Source organism: Polyodon spathula, chromosome 12 (genome assembly GCF_017654505.1).
Source record: "Polyodon spathula isolate WHYD16114869_AA chromosome 12, ASM1765450v1, whole genome shotgun sequence".
NCBI classification, from domain to species: domain Eukaryota; kingdom Metazoa; phylum Chordata; class Actinopteri; order Acipenseriformes; family Polyodontidae; genus Polyodon; species Polyodon spathula.
The window spans coordinates 3,672,254-3,690,780 of NC_054545.1; the positions used below are offsets into that span (position 1 = coordinate 3,672,254).

General features: G+C 37.6%; 1 protein-coding gene across 1 annotated transcript in view; it reads left to right on the forward strand.

Moving 5' to 3' along the window:
- Positions 1 to 16,786, forward strand: part of LOC121323778 (uridine diphosphate glucose pyrophosphatase NUDT14-like) — a 34,777-nt gene extending 17,991 nt beyond the window's left edge. The window contains exons 2-5 of the mRNA XM_041264981.1: positions 366 to 409; positions 7,292 to 7,356; positions 8,688 to 8,943; positions 14,559 to 16,786. Coding sequence (XP_041120915.1) covers positions 366 to 409; positions 7,292 to 7,356; positions 8,688 to 8,943; positions 14,559 to 14,808 — 615 coding nt within the window. The 3' untranslated portion in view covers positions 14,809 to 16,786. The remainder of the gene's footprint in view (positions 1 to 365; positions 410 to 7,291; positions 7,357 to 8,687; positions 8,944 to 14,558) is intronic.
- The last annotated feature ends 1,741 nt before the right edge of the window (positions 16,787 to 18,527 follow it).

Genomic DNA, 18,527 nt, shown 5'->3' on the forward strand with positions numbered 1-18,527 from the left:
TATGGCCCTAATCAGCTCTGACGAGTTCTGCACCAAAAAAAAAAAAAAGACTCATATCCTGTCCCCATTTGAAAAGAAGAATATGAATAATAGATTTTCAAGCTGTATAAAATATGTGTTGTAAAGCTATATATTTTAAATATATGACCCATATATTGAATACCGTATATTACAAATATATATTTTTTCCCATATTGGCAGAAACTATAAAGTTTAAAATTAGACAAAGCAAAGCTTATGGATAAATAATACCTTAATCAAGCATAATGCTAATGTCATTTATGTCTCTACTAAACAGCTAAATATCGAAATAACAATCAACACTCTTCCACTCACTAAACCAAAATACTTTCTTTTGTTTACAGAATGGAACCAAGAAGTCCTGGGATTTCATGAGAACACACGACAGGTAAGAACAGATGTGTGAAGGGAGGTGCTGTTGTCCCCTTTCTGATAAAGCATTGCTGTGTTGTGCAGTGTGATGCAATGGGTTGAGTTGAAATACTGTATACAGTAAACGTTTATAAGCGGTAGTCATTATATTTAGTATTAATATCCAGCCTAGCTGGCATATATTGTTAGATAATTGATCACAAGTACAGCTGATGTCATTACTCACAGGCAGTTGCTAGCAGGAAATGGCAACTCCTGTTGCATAGCAGTGTCATCCATTCTATGTTTTATTAAGAGCTTGATTACCCAGAGTGCATAGGTAACTAGCTCATGTGTGTCTTATTAAACCAGGAATGGATTATACTGATATGCAATGGCACTCATGACTATCTATGCAGCTATGAAGGGTATTAATACTATGTGACAGGCAGACCTGCAGTTACAGTGAGTTCCAAGCCCTGTTTACTTAGAGCCATCTAACCTGAATGGCTTGCATGATCTATGAGGTTTATAATAATAATAATAAAAAAAAAAACCTTAATACAATATCAATTGGGAAGCGGCTGCAGTTATTGTCAGTCAGGTTCAGTAAATTTAAAACTCTATTCATATGTTTGCACGCAGTATTAGATTGTAACTGCAGCTTCAGAATATTTTACTTGTTAATGACTGAGCGGTACTTAAATCTTTCTGTAAGGTGTATTTAACACTGGCTGTGAAGGAACAATGCAATATCAAGGTGCTTTCCTGTTCAGGGTGCACCCCGTGCTTTCTCAATGCCAAGAGGGACTCTAATTCTTGCTCAGGATGGGAAATATCTAATGCACTGAAAAAAAGAAATATATACAGTTAAAATAAAGTTTTTCTTTAAAAAAAACCCCCAAAAAACAAAAAAAAATCTAATTTGGCAAAAAGACCTTGATAAATCAGACCCCATGCGTTTCATTTTGGTAATCAGAACTTAACCTTTAACCCCTGTCGACATTTTTTGTCATCACCAGTTAGCATCCTGAAAGAACAACTTGTGACACCCTGTCAGTACAGCCTCAGATTATTATAGTCGATTTTGCTGAACCAAAAGAAGCCCACACAGGTTTGGCCTGCAATGGCCTTTGCTGTTGAGCCGCTGTAACCAGCTGTACATTCTGAGGGGAAGCCCTTCTTAGTGCTTTCTTCTCCAGGCTCGTAACATTTCAAGCTCCATTTCTGGGAAACCGCTGTAAAAAAAACATTGAAAAAACCTTGCCTGTGCTATATCTGCCATTGACATGAAAATGATCTGGACCGTTCTGGCTCACATTCCCCTTTTACTTGCATTTTCTTTCTTCCAGTTTTCCTCGCTCTCTCTCTGTGTCTCTCTCTGTCTCTGTGTGTGTGTCTGTCTCTCTCTGTGTCTCTCTCAAGGGGTCATGGAAATAAAAATGTGTTTGTTTTTTATTTGTTCGGAAGGATAATTTAATTCAGTTAGGGAAGTATGTAAAGTAGGGGCTTTGCTTTGGCAAGACCACATTGCTCTAACAGCATCATTCTCAGTGGGGTTAATTACGTGTACTTTGGTTTAACACATGTTCTGAGTTGATTTTGTGAATGCTGTTTTCCCAGTGGTACTGACCATATATTCCACACTGTGCACCCCATAAAGCAAACAGATGACTTCTCATCTGTGTTTCCCATGGTCGCACTCCCTTATCTGTGCTGAAATCGATTCTCTCTCCCATTGGTAGTTTTAAGCGTGCTCAGCTCACTGCGAACTGGAAGTTGTTTCTGTCAATACAAACACAGAGCCGCCACATCCCATGAATGGGTCAGCAGTGCTGTGTTTAATGCCCCACAGTCTGTTCAGTTGTGTAACAAAAAAAAATATTTGCTGGTATCTTTTGAGTGCGTTCTTCCATAGTCAGTCCATGCACGGTAGTTTACCAGGAAGAACTGTGTTTATGTTTATCATTCCCATAACATTCCCTACAGGAGTGAGGCAGGCATACCTGTATAGGGCACCAAACACATTTCTTACATTTAATATGTCTGTGATTAATTGTCTATGAATTACATTACATATATTTCTAACAGTTTAATATTATGTCACAATATGGAAAAAGAACCATTAAGGACATATCACTTTAGATAAAGACACTATACTATGCAAAAACACTAAAGAGCCTGGCATTAATGTCAAGTGGGACATGACTTGAAATCCTTTCCAGCTATCCAAGCAATGCATGTACTGATGGATTATTTGCTTAGAGTCCTTCAGTGAGAACCACTCTATTCTATTGCAGTAACACACATTATGTTTAGTTGTTTAAACGGTCTGGTAAAAGGTATTTACACAAAATAAACACATTATGCATCTCTAAAATACACGAGGCATGAAAAAACACGTTACGGACAGCACTTTTTTAATGACAAAAATACAAAAAAGTTTTCTGTTTTTTTTGTAAATCAAATTAAGTGAAATGCTTTTTTTTTTTTTTTTTTTTCAAAAGGAAGTTTGTTTTAGTTTTTTTGTTTTTAACCAGTGATGGGTGATTTTCTGCTGTCCGTTCCAGTTCAGATTGTATTTACAGTGAAAAGGAAATAACAAAGTTAAGGCACTTCGGGGTGTTTTTGTGTAAGAACATTCCGGGGGGGGTGAACACCCTATCGAGTATTACAAAACACAGACAAGGACTTCCTCCTCCACCGTACCTGTGGTCTACGCTTGGAAACAATGCTTCAAGTATCCGAAAAACTCTTAAGAGTAGTGGTTCATTCCTAAGTATTGTTTTTGCATTTTTTGACAGTCAACTGAGTGGTTGTTAAAACCTGTAGACAGTCTGAGGGTTTTGGTGTAGGTGGGTGGTTAGTGCTTTGTTTCGGAGAAGAACAAACACCCCTAGTATTGTGAGTGCATGTGGGTGTCAGTGTAGATGTGGTTATGTGGGTGGGTCCGGGGGGATGGGTTGCTCCAAGCCAGCATCCATAAAGCCAACAACCATTTGTTTTCTTAATCTCCTTTATCGAATCACAAGGACTGCCTTTATCGCAGAGTTAATGGCAAAGTTATCGGAAAAAACTCTTTGATTTGAGTTGCACTGTGAATTTGCCAAGTCATTTTGGGACATTAACCAATTCACTATGCCTGTTAACCCTGCAACTTAGGGAAGGGAAGGAGTGAGGACAGGCCTGGTGACTCAACACATCTTGGTGGTTTGGTGAGAATTGAAAAATCTCTCTGTCTGAGCTAATTCTCTAGCCTTTCACTCAGTCAAACCTGGCTCAGAGCTCTATATCGTAGATATAACAAAACCACCACTTCTTGGAGGGGGGTGTTCAGGACTGGATTGAGGATTGGTGGGTGCTATTGTCCTCATCACTAAGTTTGCATGCATCGAAACACAAATGTAAAATCAGTTTCATCAGACCAGGAGAACAATTAGGTTAGGAATTGGATGGTAGGAACTGGGAAAGTAAATTAAGAGGACATAGTTGTAGACCCTTCTCCAAACTACACTATAAAGCGTCATTATCTTGAGACAGAGAACAGTCCATGGCACAATAACAGCTACCCACATTGTCTTTTCAGTGTGCCCCTCTGAGCTCTGCTAGGAGTAAAGAGGCAGTTCAGCTGGATTCATACCACAAGCTGGATTCAAAATCACAGCCCAAAGACAACAGGCTCCCACCCAGCCTGGTCACATTTTAATTATAGCACAACATGAAACTTAACTTGTTAAGAATCTACAGCTTGTTCCACCAAGATCTTTCTTTCACCATGGGAAAGTATGGGCTTGTGTACTAGGCTGGGCTTCCTGCTTCCTTAGCAGTTTCAACCCTGCCAACGCTGCAGACACCTGCCACTAAATGGGGGCACGATCCATTGCCAGTTAACTGGGAAAACACAAGGCAGTGTTTTCACTGCATCCACAAGCTAAACGTGAGACGTTTGAAATGAACTTTCTGCATCCCATGTCAATGACCATTTTTGATTTTGATTTTTTTTGTTTTATTTAAGATTATAGTACTTTCCACAGTGGTGCCCAGCTGAGAAGCAATATTCTTATTTTTGTTCTTTTTAATTGAGTGATTGAGTGGTGCACAAAAACATAATATTACTCATGCATGGTCACACTCGGCCAGTGGCTAATTACTTGTACAACGTCACACTGAGAGCAAACAATGGGTATCTTGGCTTCAAGTCCTTTAGTCTAACTACAAGAATATACTGCCCCTGTTGCACTCTTCAGCTCAGTTTGTTTATCTGGCGAACTTACCTGTCTGTGTGTTTATTGTGTCTTATTTTTTTCTTCCATTTATATCGGCTTTTACCTTTTTACTTTCTTTGCTGTATGATTTTGTTTATGTTTCGATATTGGTATCGTATAAACCAAAACTCATAAATCAAATGCCCACACCTTGAAAGCATATTAAAATGTATATGCACTGAAGGGTTTATAGCTGCTAAACACAGTATGTGCTTCTGCTGTAATGCTCTGTCCAAATATTGTTTCTCATACATGCAGGAGCCAAATCTGTTTGGTGTAGCTGTAAAGAAGAAATCGACTGTTCCTGTGAATTGTGACGGTCTGGACAAGACAGTCCTTTAAAGTTAAATGTTTCCCAGTTAGAAGAAATGCTGTTTAATAGAAGTGAACACCCAAGTTACAGTAACTTTGCAAAAGCTTAGACTAATTACAAATAAAGCACTGCTTACTAAAAAAAAAAAAACTTTGAATATGTTCAGTGTTACTGTGCTGCCTGTCCGACTGTAATGAAATCCTATTATAACGGCTTTCTTCAATGGAAATTTTATAAGGAATTCCCTCCAGTAGCTTAAAATTGAAATGAGCCTGGAAAACAAAAACAATCTAAATCCTCCCTTAGATAACCAATCATCTGCAGTCTGACCGGCCTTATCTCTTGTTCCTGTTCACTCAGACTCCCAGAGTGGTTTTGTTTTGTGCTTCCTCTGTCTCTCAGTAATGGACAGTGCTTCGCCCAACCATTATTAATAGGAGGGCTGAGTTAAGCTTGCCTTAAAAACACTTCAAAAGCTCTTTTAAAATGTCCTCAAAGAGGGTAATGGAGATACCAAACTGCTCAGGTATTAATTTTGGATGATTGCCTTACTCTTTGTAAGTTACAGAGTCCTGTTTGGGAAATATCAAAGGATTCTGCCTAATTGACACTGTCTGGTTTGAAAATGGATGGGTTGTGGTTTGTAACTGGTTTAAGTCAGCTCTTTACATCCCTGCAACAAGGTATTTACATGTCAGAGGGTGTGAGAACAAACAACATGTATGCATTTAAGAGGTTAATGAAAGAGCAGAACATTATGCTTTACAATCATTCTAGGATTTATCACTGTAATTAAATAGGCATAATGTAAAGTATCTGTGTTTCTAAATCACACACCATACATTAATTGGTATGGATCCTGATTATTAGGTCAGGTATTTTTATACATTTTGCTTACAAAAACAAAGTTGTTGCATTGCAGTATTCGGTTGCGTAGCAACCACATTTTGATTTCTCGTTTGCCCAGTCGTCAGGCTGTTACATTGTCCTCAGTGTTCGGTTTGCTAGGGCCTGCAGTGGTTACTGTGTCTCTGGAGAGTTTTGAAATTAGTCAGGGGTTTTATGTGTGTTTGTTTGTTCCTTAGCATCATCATCGGACAGATTTGAATTCCTGTCCCCCAACCGAAAGACCAGTACACAACTCTGAAACTGAAACACCTTCTTGTAAACAAGATATTCCGGCTCTAGGTTTCCTAGTTAAACAAATTTCAATAAATAAATAAATGTAATGTGATGTTTTTTAAGTAAAGAACTGCTATTTGTTTCTTTTAATCATTTCTGTAGTTCGGGACAAACACCAATCACAACATGTTTTAGTATAAATATTTATTGGGAATAGTGCGGAGTATGTTATATATCCACATCCATTTGGAATCTACCCTAACTTGGTTTGAGGGCTCGCTGCCTGCCAAGTGGACGAGGCGGGGCCTCCCCATAGGTAAAACCTACATTTTTAAAAGAGGTGGAGTTGGGGAGGTGGTGGGTTACGATGAAATCGAAATGTAACAGAGGAAAGTGAAGAGGGTATTTATAGTGCTAACAGTCTTAATTAGCTAATGTGTAAATTGAATGATTCCATTTGGTGACGCAGAGATTGGTGTCTGACCCTCCTTGTGAACTTTAGTTGTAAACTTAATTTATTCAAATGTAATTTGCTTTTATGAGGCACACTGAATTACCAGTTTCTCCCCAGTGTTGTTCCAGTTCATTACAGTTGAGGATTTTCAGTACATTACTATGGTATGGGTTTCACCAATAGAGCCAAAAATACCAGTTCTAACTTATGAAATCTCACACATCCAAAACAGCAACTCATACAGCATGCACTTTCTACACCAAGGCGTGGTTCACAATGAGGGGCAGCAGCTGCTTAGATGCTTACCGTATCATAAAAATATACATTATGCATTGCTGGCGCACAAGCACAAGCCTTGATTAAGGTCTGAAACCAATCAAGTTGCAGCCTCTTCCAGTTCCTGCAGCACTCCATCCCAGCTCTCTACGGAAATGCAGATTCGCCTAAGTTTGAGTTTGAACATAGAATCTAGAGCATTATTGAAACTAAAAAAAAAATGGTTGCATTTCTTAACTTCCAAAGTGGAATGACCAAGGACCATTAACATGACTAAACAATCAACAGATCTAGCCATTATCCCAATAGGTTTCATCCACTGAACAGTAAATGTACAACACAGAAAGCAGTTTTGTCCAAATTAAAATGCAAAGACACTTTACCACCGAGCAGCAAAGGTAAGGCAAGGGAGTCTTTTGAAAACAGATTAAAGAAATGGCCTGTGTGCTTTTCTTCTGACTCATGCATTTCCTGTCTGTTCTTTTCTAGTGTCTCGGTCCTAATCTTCAATACCACTTCGCATTGCTTTATCCTGGTCAAGCAGTTTCGTCCAGGTAATCAGCATTATATGACTTTTTATACCCATTGTGTTGGAAAGTTTTACCTATTAGAAGGAGGCAGCAGAAAGGCAGGCAGGCAATGGTGGGAAACACCAGCTACATGATGCTGTTCCTCTACTTAATTCTGCAGCCTTTAATAAAGAGCATGATTTGCTATAGGAGTTTGTTTGGAGGTTTTAAGAACACAATGTAAATTGCACACATTTAATGAATAGGCATGTATCAGTTATAGTCTTGAATTGCAGACATTTTAAACAAAAGCGTTCATAAAACTATTGACTGAGATCAGAGGTGTGAAGTCATCCAAATGTAGTTTAAGTTCTTTGTTAATCTATGAATTGTCTTTTGTCAGCTCAAAAACCTAGTAAATAAAGGCTCTAAATTCAGTGAGCGATAGGGTGCATGTTTTGTACAATTTAAATTTCATCTAGGATTTTTCTCATTAAAAATGAGTGACTACAGACAGGATACAGGGGCTGTTTCTACCCACCTTTCTCTTTTTTCACATATACAAAAATAGCGATAGTCCCCAAAGTCCCTAATCTGCTCTTCATTGTATCATCTTAAGCAGATTTTTTACTTAGCAATATCATCTTTGTTCGCTGAAGCTGCTGCTTTCCCTAATCTCAAGCTCAGCCTTACTGTAGTCAAGGGTCAAGCCCATTTTTGCAAGTTTGTTGTTTAAAACTTTCAAAAAATCCTTTAGTGTTGCACATGGCTACATTACAACAAAAAAGGGCCTGCCCTCCCCTTAGTTAGATTAAACAATCCAGTGATAAAACTGAGGAAAACACACCCAGCTCCCGCTTGCGTGTGTGTGAGGGTGTGGGAGCCAGTGCTGAAATATTAAATTACAAGAATCAGGTACAAACGTCCCTTTTTCTTTGTGCAGACCTGTCCTGTAGCTGGGGACTTCCTACTGGTTTCTCATATAGTTCAGTAATGGCAGCCTTGAGAGGCATTGTACTGCACGGGAGCCAGGAGAGTGTGTTACTGAGTTGACAATGGAAGGAAGTCCCTCCGTTTAGACTGGAAATGTTCTATAGCAACAAAACGTGGCAAGCAAAACTCTTAAATAGTGAAAGCAATGATGTAATACTTAAACAATAACCTGTTGAAGCACAGTTGTTGCTTGGTCTCACCCTGGTGATAGTGTAGATCAATCACTGTGCTTATTTATAGTTAGATTTGTGACAGTTGGAGGGGGGGTGGAGAGGGTGTTGTATATTGCGCTGTAAAAAGCAACATTGCCTTCGGAAGGTGTTTCAAGATATATCTCTTCAATATTCTAAATCATTTGTATTTCAAACCTCTTCTCTTTAAAGCTGTATACATGTGTGAGTGGGAGAAACACACCCCTCAGAGTCCCGAAGACAAGGTAAAAGAAGGAGAGGAGAAGGAAGAGAGTGAGGAGAGCCATGGGGACCCACCGACTGCAGCTGCTGGAGTCACTTATGAGCTCTGTGCAGGATTAGTAGACAAGCCAGATCTCTCGCTGGAAGAAATAGCCAGGCAGGAGATCCTGGAAGAATGCGGCTATGACGTGCCAGTATCGAAGCTCAGAAAAATAACATCCTACAGGTGAGGGATGCTGTATTTATTTAGACTTTGAACCGTAATATTTTTGTATACTATGTACACCATATTTGAATTTGTACATTTTCAACTGCCCCATGTTTTATAGCTGATAACACTTTGAAGAGTATGAGTTATATTGACATGCGGGGGAGAACTTATCTAGCCATCTTGGATGGGCAGAATTATTTTTTTTCAGTTTTATCATCAACTATTGCAGTATGCTGTATTTGCGAAATGGCTCCCCATTTATTTTTTTTTAGATGATAAAATATCGTTTATACGGTGGCTTTCAATCTTAGCAAGCAAATGTTGATGGCTCTCTTCAGTGGAATTTCTTAGCATAGTAAAGTTATTTAAGCAGCTTTTCATGGACCCAGAAAATATAAAGCCCATTGTGTGGTAAGCGGTGCCATTAAGACCAATGTAAGCTCTGCAATATCAGGCACTAAACTCAACACGCATAAGAAAATTTAGGAAGAAACCGAGGCCATTCTGCCTATCTAAGTTCACCCGGTTCCTAGCAGCTGATTTCCAAGTGATTCTACCTCAACAACAGCCCATTCCATACACTCAGCATGTTCTCCTTCCCTATGTCTTAAGTCTATTTCCTGGTCGTGGTCCTGGCTTCTGTACTGCGCTAAAGTAATAGTCTGGGTTAACTATGTCAGCACCTTTTAAGATTAAAGACATAGGGTTCTATTCATGGATATAAATGGCAGCATATCACCCTCTCTGGCACTGTAGACACTCACATGCACTGTCAGAAGGTTGATTTTTCATAACCTTTGGTACTTCAACTTGAATGATCTCAATAGAGGTATTTCTGTAAGTTATGTTTGGATCAATTGAGTGGAACCCATGCTCTACTAGAGCAACTCCAAACCCTAACCAACACACATGCTTTTACACTTTTGCTTATTTGGTGGGGAAACAACCATCATTTACTTGAGACTGTTACCCCCAAAGGTTATCCGGTCTCCCAGAAGCATTCCTTCACTGGTTAGTAAATCTGCATTCTGCAACTGAATGCCGTAAATCTCTCCAGAAGTATTGGTATCAATTTCAGAAGCATTAAACTGCACGCTTATCAGCATATCGCAGTTGTGAAAAGTTCTAAAATCATAAAAGCATGTAATTAGTCATGAACACCTGCTGATGCACCTGCTGCTAGTTGCTGTAATACAATGACCTCCTTCAATTGATATTACTTTATTTTCCCTGCACCTGCTTTCGCCTTATGTAGACATGGTGCAGTGGAATGAAAAATGCTGGCGTTTCCTTTTCTGCTTATCAGTTGCAGTTCAAGTGCTCTGTGTGTGCAAACACGATCATTGCTCCTCATATCAGTGCACTCCTAGGCACAGCTGCATGCCTGGAACTCCTGTTTTTATTCCAATTTGCGCTTAGTTGTGGAGCCCCTTGCCAGCTTATTATTTAATGACACTTCTGAAACTCAGCTACACTAATCCCCACCTCGCAGTTAATACTTGTTTGATAATAAAAAAGATGTCCTTGGATGGTTGATATCAGACCTGCAATCTGCCACAAAAATCCTGGTGCTTGTAAAATTAAGAACAGTACCACTCCATAAATGGAAGAAAGTCAGCAATTGATGTTGTAAAGTCTTAAACACACAGGACATGATCAGTAAAGGCAAACCATGGATTAGTAATAAAACACCATTCCAAGAAAGTGCTGTCGTGTATTGTAGTCAAATATTATGATTGATTGATTTTGAGAAATTGCACAATTATAGGCCTACTCGCAACTTAACAATTCAGGCTGGAGTCTATTGGTGTAATTATGTATCTGGGTGGAAATGTAGTTTAATGGCGCTTATTAAAATACAACGCATTTGTGTTGCACTGGAATAAGACAGAATAAAATGCTCATTTTGTTGGCTACGGTACACCCATGAGATATTTCCAAGAATGCGATACAAATACAGTGCGATTCAGCTGTAACTGCCATGATGTAATAAACAGGGCCTGACTGCTCAGCTATCCCTGAGTTTGGAGATCACAGATAAATGAACTTCTCAGTTTAACATTTATAATGTAATATATTCACTGTCCTTAGCTGTGATGTGTAGAGCTTTTAGCCATAAATTCAAATATTCGATTGAAAAAAAAAAATTACTAGCATTTTAAACAATGAAATATCATATTAGCTATTCCAGAACTGGTAACAAAATAAATAAACAGCCTTTTGTCATTCAAATTGTGGTATGTTCGCTGTCTGTGTTGAGTGTCACATGGTTGCACTGTGCAGATGAGAACACCAGCAGAAACAATTGAGATACTGGGCTCTATGCACAACACCTTAACCCTTTAAAGTTTCTTTTTAAGTATTTGTAAAGATTCTCTAAGGTTGGACAGGGATTTGAACCCGACAGTCAACTCCAAACAGCTTGGAATGTTTTAATGACTCTATCCTTACTAAGATAGCATGTGACTTTGGCAGTTGTCAGAGGGCACTGAAAACTTTGAAATATTGGTTTACATCTGTACTCTACAGCTATGGCCAAAGGGTTGGCATTACCCTATAGAATAAATTTTTTTTTTCAATATACTTAACGAAAAACTGACAAAAATTGGATAACGTGACATGAAATCTGTAGTTCTATTATGGCTTCCGGTAGACTTTTGTAATATCATTTTGTAGTTTCTCTCATTACATGATGTTAAATAAAAGAGCAAAATTATGTTTACACATTATATATATATATATATATATATATATATATATATATATATATATATATATATATATATATATATATATAATGTAATAAACATAATTTTGGCTACGGTATACCCATGAGACATAACACACCAATAACAATTAGCCACAGTCATTCAAAACGTACTATTTCAGAAACGGTTTGAGATACATACTTCATATTTGCAGAATTATACAAAGAATTCGCAGATGGCCTTGACCAAGACCCCCGATGTACATGTAACATCACACCCATATTGAGGTACTGGCTGTCTACTGTCTGTTAAATACAGTGTCACTTAACAGTTAAACATCTCACCATGGCAAGTCGAATGGTCTTGATATGTCTTCTTCCATTTATAGTATAGATTGCCATCAGTTTGTATCCTGAAACCAAACACACCACATCCCCGTTATCAGAAGCCATCCTTGATAGGACACCCACAATCGTATCAGTGAGATGGATCTTTCAAGTACGCTTCATTTTTCTGTAAACAACTGCATACCACGATGCTGTACATTTTCAGTCAACGCAGCAGTGATGGCAAGTTTATCGTATTTCATACAGTGAGATGTAATAATTTCATGAATTCATAATCTTCATGTTGCCTAATTATCGTAGATCTCTTTTTAATTGTCTTTAAAACAAGAGTGATCTGCGCTATTAAATGAGGGTGATTTTATCCTTTCAAGTATGTTTGCATTTTTTCTTTTTTATTTCCATTAAAATATTATTTTTTTCCTAAGCTGGTCCCAAATTCTTGAGAGGAGTTTCCTATATTTGTGGTTAATGATACATAAACCAAATGGTGCTGTATGCAGGTAAAAAAAACAAACAAAAAAAAATGTAACTCCCACAACCGGAGAAAATGCCCCTCTTCCTGACTTTTTTCCAAATTTTTCCATGTAGCAGACAAATAAGGTTAGTATCATTTGATGTTACAAGGGCTTTCCAACAAAATAGAACATTGACACAATAGGTTGAGTCACCCATATTAGTTTATGTGAGCTAAAAACGACCCATGTCTGTAAACATCAAGAGCTGGAAACTAATTTCACAACCAGGATTTTGGAACGGCATGCTGCTTTATGATGGGCAGTCTTCATCACAGTGTGCATCATTAACTGGCCCCTATGCCCATATGAGTCAGAGCAGAGGCACAATCCACGAGTTACGCTCAGTGTTTGCACTTAAGCACTTCCTAGGCAGGCAGGCACAGGCCTTTGCAGTAAACTATTGCATTTGTTCAGGCCAAATGTGTAATAACCTAGGGAGTGGGTTACTGACACGATTCCCTTTCAACATCCAGTGCCAAACACCTTTAAGACTGCCCAAGTGTTGAAATAAAAAATAATGATACAAATGCAATAAGGTGTGTGTTTAATTGGTACCTCACATATTTTCTGTGTTCAGACATGAAAAAAAGATTGTCTTCTACTTTAAAAACAAGTCATTATTTAATATCTTTTCAGCTATTCTCTATTGGAATCTGAATTATTTACTGGCTGTTCAGTTACAAATTCCGGTTGATTTTATTTGTTGGTTTCTTTTTGTTGCGGTCGACCCAGGTAAAGAATATTTTTCTTTTTCTTCTACTGAAATGCACTGCTGGTTTTTTGGCAGGATTTAGTAATACCCTTGGAAATGTTTCACCATCGTGTGCCAGCCTTTGTGAAAATATTCCAATGGTATACAGTGAACCAATGAATGTAAGATAGCACTGCAATAATATTAAACAAAATGCCAGTGATGGTTAACCATAAATTGTTAATCATATAAACCATATAGCTTTTCACAAAAAAAAAAATGTAAGGATTGTTTAAGGATTTTTTTTAATGTTGGAACCAAACACTCAATCATTTTTGTTATTTCAAATGTAATTTTACCGAATATTATTCTCTTAATTTCTGTTCAGTGTTGTCCAGCTGTAATAGGGAGAGTACAGTACAGTAGTTCCAGACCAAATCAATCCACAAAACACTCTCATCATTCCCCCTCTGACTTCTCGTGTGGGTCATGTTTTGTTTACCGTCCAATGGGCTAAAGACTCATAGCTATGTTCTCCAGATCTTTATTGGCACTAGGTAAAAAACACAAAAAAAACACCCCGGGTCATTCCGTGACAAATCATCCAACAGGTAACACCCTGCCATCTCCGATTTACACCAGACTTGGTTCTTGGGGTTGTTGCTTTCCCCCATTTCTAAGAAACCTGAATAATCTTCATAACACACATTTCATTTGAATCAGGTGACATGAGTAAATGAATAACACCTCATCAGTGGGGGAGACAAAGTCAGCACCTTTTAGTCTTTTTGAATCTTGATTCTGAAACTTGTAGCCTCTTGGGGAAGACGAAGTGACACTAGGGCAAATAACACTGCAAAGAATGTTGACATGGGTTACCCATCATTTGTCATCCTTCTCTGGCCAGCAATACTGCTGTGATTTCCCACCAGGGTGCATGAATTGCAAAAATATCACCTTCCTGAATTTTGCACAGACGAAGCTGACACCTTGACCTTTTCTTGGTCATTTTTGGAGTATTTTATTTCAAATATATTTTTTATACTTGCCAATCTAAAAATGTGAATTTGAGCTTGTTTGCCTGAAACAACCCTAAGAACCAAGTTTGGTGTAAATCATACGGTAGGGTTTAAAACTGTTTTGGGGTGATTTGTCACCTATGCAGTTCTAAAATGAATGAAAAACTCCTTAACCCTTTTTAGCTTTTGGTTTTATTTATTTTTGGTTTAGTAACCTTGGTTGCATTTTTGCTTTGTTAAAGACAATGTGGTGTATTAAATAACCTTGAGAATCTGTAGCCCTATGTATGGTACTGAAGGTTTCTTTATTTTTCAGAAGGAGTTAACGCTGTTCATGTTAATGTTTTTAGGTCTGGGGTCGGAGTCACTGGATCCAAGCAGACCATGTTCTATGCCGAGGTTTCCGATGATAACTGTGTTGGGGAAGGTGGTGGTAAATCCCAGGAAGGAGAGCTCATCGAAGTGGTGAAGGTCCCTTTACCGGAATCCATGAACTTTGCATTTGATGAAAGCCTCCCCAAAACCATGGGGGTCCTCTTCAGCTTTATGTGGTTCCATAGCAACATGGCACCTAAGTACAAAATTTCAACAAACGTGTAAAAGCTGCTGAAAGAGTGAATAGTGATGTGACTAGTATTTTGGAAATAATAGTCTAGATATTCTTAGTGTTTTTATATATGTTATGTGTGACCCCCCCGCCCCCCCCACCACAACACTAATATACAAGGCGCTGCATTGAATGAAAAACTATGAGAAAAAAATACACATTCCTGTACCTATAAGACTGATATCAATGAAATAATAATAATAATAATAATAATAATAATAATAATAATAATAATAAATAAATAAATAAATAAATAAATAAAACAAGGGTTACCACAAGTATAATTTGTAGTATTGTATTTGCTTTCTGGATGTTTTGCAACTTGAGATCAGTCAGTAACTGGAATGCTTGTTGTCTTTTTGTTTCTGCTTTAATAAGCACGGTAAAATCTTTTTATTGGCAGCACGTGTGCTGCTGTCAGGTGTGACATTGTTAGTGGGAGGGGTTCCTTTTACAGATCCCTTCAAGCACTCACAGCCAACTCAGGTTCTGCTATCTAGTAGAAATTACTTGAAGCTTAGAGATAAAAAAAAAAAAAAAATCAGCACATAGCAGCATTCTCAAATTAGCTAGCTTTAGAGCTTCACAGTTTATATATTGAGACCATGGCTTTTAATGATTGAAAGAGCTAAACGGTGCACTGCTAGAAACAATCAACATGAGAAAGACGCACCAAAAAAAAAAATACAAGGGATAGCGAAAGATCGCACACGCAAAGGAGAAAGGAAACAATAGCGCCTTGGGCTATTGAATCAGACTATATAGAAACGTTCCAGGCAGTTTCAGTACACCAGTATATACAAATGATTGGCCCGAGCCATTTGGATACCTGTCATCCTGTTTAGTTGGGACATAAAAGTCTGAATATGATGGCTACGGATCACTTGCTTGCATGACCTTGTTTATTAAAGTACCTTGCTTATTTATAATAGGGATAAGGTTACTCTGAGACTACTGCACACAACATGATACCTGTAGCCACTACGGGAAGCAAGAGCAACTTTAAGAGCACCTGCATTAGATCTTGACATTGATGTGTTAATGTGACATAGTTCCATGAGTTTAACCCTTTAAAGATCAGGCTTTATTGACCTGTCGTCAACATTGTGTCTTAAGGAAAATCATTCGCTAAGTCTTCTTCACCAAATCTACACTACAAACTGCTGAAAAGAAGATAAATAAGGTTAAGAACATCCAGCTAACACTACAAACAAACATGATTTTTCCATTGCAGCAGCTGTATTCTTAGTAATAAGGGTCAATAGGGTTTTGCTACAGTATATGATGATATTTCTAAAAACAGTTTCTATGGACTAAAACTAACAGCATAGGTAGGTCAGCAAAATATTGTTATTTTTCACTCACGGGTTACAGAGTATAAGTTAAAGTTCACAGTACAAAGATACTCTTATACAGTCCAGTTTGTTTACATGATCACATTAATATGTTCCTACATACCGTATCACCAATTAAGAGAAAGTACAAAAGTCAAAGGCACAGAGGGGAATAAAACTAGCAAGTACAAATTAAGCTGGGGCAGTTAATATTATTTGCCTTCACTTAAAAATAGGGCCCTGTATCTCCATAAAAAGACATAGTAAGTGTATTGGATTTAGGGGGGCAGAAACTAAGGGTAAAGTCCACCCTTCAAGCCAAACAGATGGATGTTTCACACCAAATGTCAACCAAGGAGTTGCAGGTTCTTTCACATATGAAGGTCACACCAGCAAAGCTCCTTTTATGCTAAAAAAAACAAAAAACAAAAGTGGAGTTGTTAAAAGTGGAGTTGTGGTAGTCATGTGATTTTTCCTTGGCTGTTGAGAGAGTATGTTTGCAGTGTAAAGAGAAAATCTGTACACTTAAAGGAAATACGTCTAGTAATTTAGGCAGAAAGGCCAGTCAGTTGGCTGTGTCATGTTATATGTACCTGCATAACTTGTTTTTATATTGAGGTTGTATGCCAGTATTGAAGGAACCCACTAAAAAAGGTTTTCATTTGTACTTGAATTTGTTTTAAACTATTTTAAGTAGACATTATGTAAGGCAACTTTTTTTGCAATTGTTTTTTGTGTTATTTTTTCTACATTGTATATTCTAATTAGTCTCTTAGTAATTATTTGGTCATATCATACCTTTTGACTTGTAGAAAAGGGTATCATTAAACTGCGATTGCATGAGCTCTACATTTAGATGAATTACATCTGTAGTAAATCTGTAAATAAAAGGGTTCAATTCCAAAAAGGTTAATCCAGGTGTATTCTTACCTGTTTTAAAGAATGTGGTTTCATCCTTTTCACAAATAGACTTGCCATGGCCAAAGTTAAAAGTCTTCTTTTCTTTGTTCTTCTATTCTTTGTTGTCAACCACTGTGCGTATAATTGTACCATATATAGTTTCCTGTCTGTGTATCTATTTTATAATTATTATTATTGTTTTTTTTCAAAGTTTTGACGGCAACTTCGCAAACTCCATGGACTTCACACAAACTATTTACAAATGTCTAAAAATGTAATTAAAAAATAGTGACCGAAGGGGATATATTGCAGGCAACTAGAGCTCCTTAACTCAAAAGGCAAAGTCTTTACCCAAGGCTTCTCAAAAAAATTCAAACATTTGAATAACAGCATTAACAACCACTCGGAATGATTGCAAACACATTAAAACAGCAAGGGAACAGTGGAAATAAAAATGAAGGAAATGTCATCCGAAACTGTTTAATCTTTACAGAAATGCAAGCACTCTTAACAAATAGTTACAGGTATCTGAATTTGATCCTCATATCCTTCACTTTAGTTGTGCATGTTAGGCCATGTTCTGTAACTGGACCTCAACTGACTGAGTTTCGTAAACAAAAGACAAAACCATAACCCGAATCTCACCCAGCAGCTGGGAACGGTGTCATCTGTACACAAATAAGACTCATTTGTCAGATCTGCCTCGCAGCTCATAGATAAAGGTTTGGGGGGAAAAAAAACAAAAAAGTAAGACTTTCCGTTTGTCCCTTGACTGATGAGTTTGATCAGATACATTGAGTTGCCAGGGTGATATGTGTATGCTGCTGTTTAAGCCTTGTGGTAATCATTAGACTTTGGTTCATTCAAAAAGACAGAAAAAGAAAACAGGTATTAACTAACCGAAGATAATTATCCACTCCTCTCTATAGCAACAGTAATCTACAGCTTTGCAGTTGGAGGTGCTTAACAGAATCCTGTTTTTGCCAGTGGCACATTCGTCAAAAGAAAGAATCTACAGGTTTGTGGCAGTGATTTGGTAATGAATCCAAAAACTACACATGGAATTGCGACCTGGAGGTAAAATATAAATAAATAAGTAAATGGTTCCTCACTTTAATCTTTGTAGAGGGCACTGTAAAAAAATAACAATGAACCTTAAGTAAAAAGAAAACAAAAACACAGACAAACAAAATGTCAGCCTGGCTAATTAAGCTACTATACCCAAGACACAACCATTTGGTTACAGCTCTAGTAACACAAAAACTATATTTAAAGATTTAGTAGATAAAACAGTAAAGACAAATACCTTAAAATATAGATGATTTAAATATATATATTTTAAATTACATGTATTAATGTGAGGGGTTTGCATTGTTAAATAAACACTTCACTGTGGGACTAGGGTTGTAGAAACATAAACAATTCAACTTCAGTGTGTATTACATGCACAACATTCAACTTCAGAATAGCAGGATTAA